General features: G+C 44.5%; 1 protein-coding gene across 1 annotated transcript; it reads left to right on the top strand.

Moving 5' to 3' along the window:
• The first annotated feature begins 227 nt into the window (after nucleotides 1-227).
• Nucleotides 228-830, top strand: LOC128331140 (olfactory receptor 14C36-like). The gene has a single exon (XM_053264494.1). It carries the CDS (start codon nucleotides 228-230, stop codon nucleotides 828-830), a length of 603 nt encoding a protein of 200 aa, XP_053120469.1.
• Nucleotides 831-1,435: the final 605 nt, after the last annotated feature.

Genomic DNA, 1,435 nt, shown 5'->3' with positions numbered 1-1,435 from the left:
ATGTCCTCAACATTACTTTGGTAGTCATTAACACCCACCTCCACACCCCGATGTATTTCTTTCTTGTCAACTTATCCATTGTTGACCTTGGATCTACTTCTGCAACTGTTCCCAAATCTATAGCCAATGCCCTTATGGACACAACACGAATTTCATATATGGAATGTGCTGCACAAGTACTTTTTTCCCTCTTCTTCTTATCATCAGACTTGTTTCTTCTCACTGCCATGGCCTATGACCGATATGTTGCCATCTGCCACCCACTACACTATGCATCTGTGATGAATTGGGGAACCTGTATGCACCTGGCATGTGGTGCGTGGATGGTAGCTTTGCTTAATGCTGCTCTACACACAGGTACCATTTTTTCAATGCCCTTCTGTGCCAACATCATCAACCAGTTCTTCTGTGAAGTCCCACAACTTGTCAAGCTGTCATGCTCTGATTCATACCTCAGTGAATTTTGGGCCCTTCTCTTCAGTGTATCTTTAGGTCTTGGCTGCTTTGTGTGCATTGTGATGTCCTATGTGCAGATCTTCACTGCAGTGTTGAACATGCCCTCCATGGAGAAGAGACAAACGGTCTTCTCCACTTGCATCCCCCACCTCATGGTTGTCTCCCTCTTATTTAGTACTGCTGCCTTTACTTACTTAATGCCTACTTCCAGTTCCTCATATAACTTGGACGAGGTGCTTGCTGTGCTGTATTCTGTGATGCCTCCAATGATGAACCCAATCATCTACAGCATGAGAAATAAGCATGTCAAAACTGCTTTGTGGAAGATGTTTTACTGGAGGCTTCTAACCAAGAATATTCATATTCAGCTATAATATTGTCTATTGCTTGTGTTTAATTATTGATTACCTAACTTAAAAAATCCACACTGTTTCAACATCTCTAATTGCTTCATTGGTTGTTTTCATTACAGTCTCTTGCAGAAAATAATCTATACTAGCTGAACCTGCACAGAGGTTCTGCCTGCTAGTACTTTAATGCTCTTCTTGCCACCTGTTTTGTTTTTTGTTTTGCTCAGTCTCTGGGTTTTTTGCTCAGTGTTATACATTTCTCTTGAGAGACCTCTGTAAAGTTGACCATGACACAGATCTGGTTATGGGAATTAAAGGCAGACTTTCTTTCAGGGCTCTTCCCAGTTTTCCCCAGACAGCCCACCTCAGCCCACAGTACCCATCCCTGCCTGCAAAGACTATCCTGCCTCCTCCTCCACCTCCTTTTGTTCTTGCTCCTGCAGTCTCCTTTGAGAAGTCAAACTTATTGTGAACACAAAATTGACAGGCGCTTCAAAGCGATCACAGAGGGTCACATTGCATCTGTGCACTAGTATTTGATGGTTCCCCTTGGCCCCCGCCACAGCACCCTCACCCCAGAGACCCCCCTCACCCGAGCCCTGCTCCTGCTCCTCCTCCATCCCTTTGCT

This window comes from Hemicordylus capensis, chromosome 6, assembly GCF_027244095.1.
Source record: "Hemicordylus capensis ecotype Gifberg chromosome 6, rHemCap1.1.pri, whole genome shotgun sequence".
Taxonomy (NCBI): Eukaryota; Metazoa; Chordata; class Lepidosauria; order Squamata; family Cordylidae; genus Hemicordylus; species Hemicordylus capensis.
The sequence above is the reverse complement of the archived record's forward strand: the minus strand, read 5'-3'. Positions and strand labels throughout refer to the sequence as shown.

What these genes read in the sequence shown, in the direction of transcription:
- LOC128331140 (XM_053264494.1), top strand. Translation starts at nt 228, where the DNA reads ATGGCCTATGACCGATATGTTGCCATCTGCCACCCACTACACTATGCA.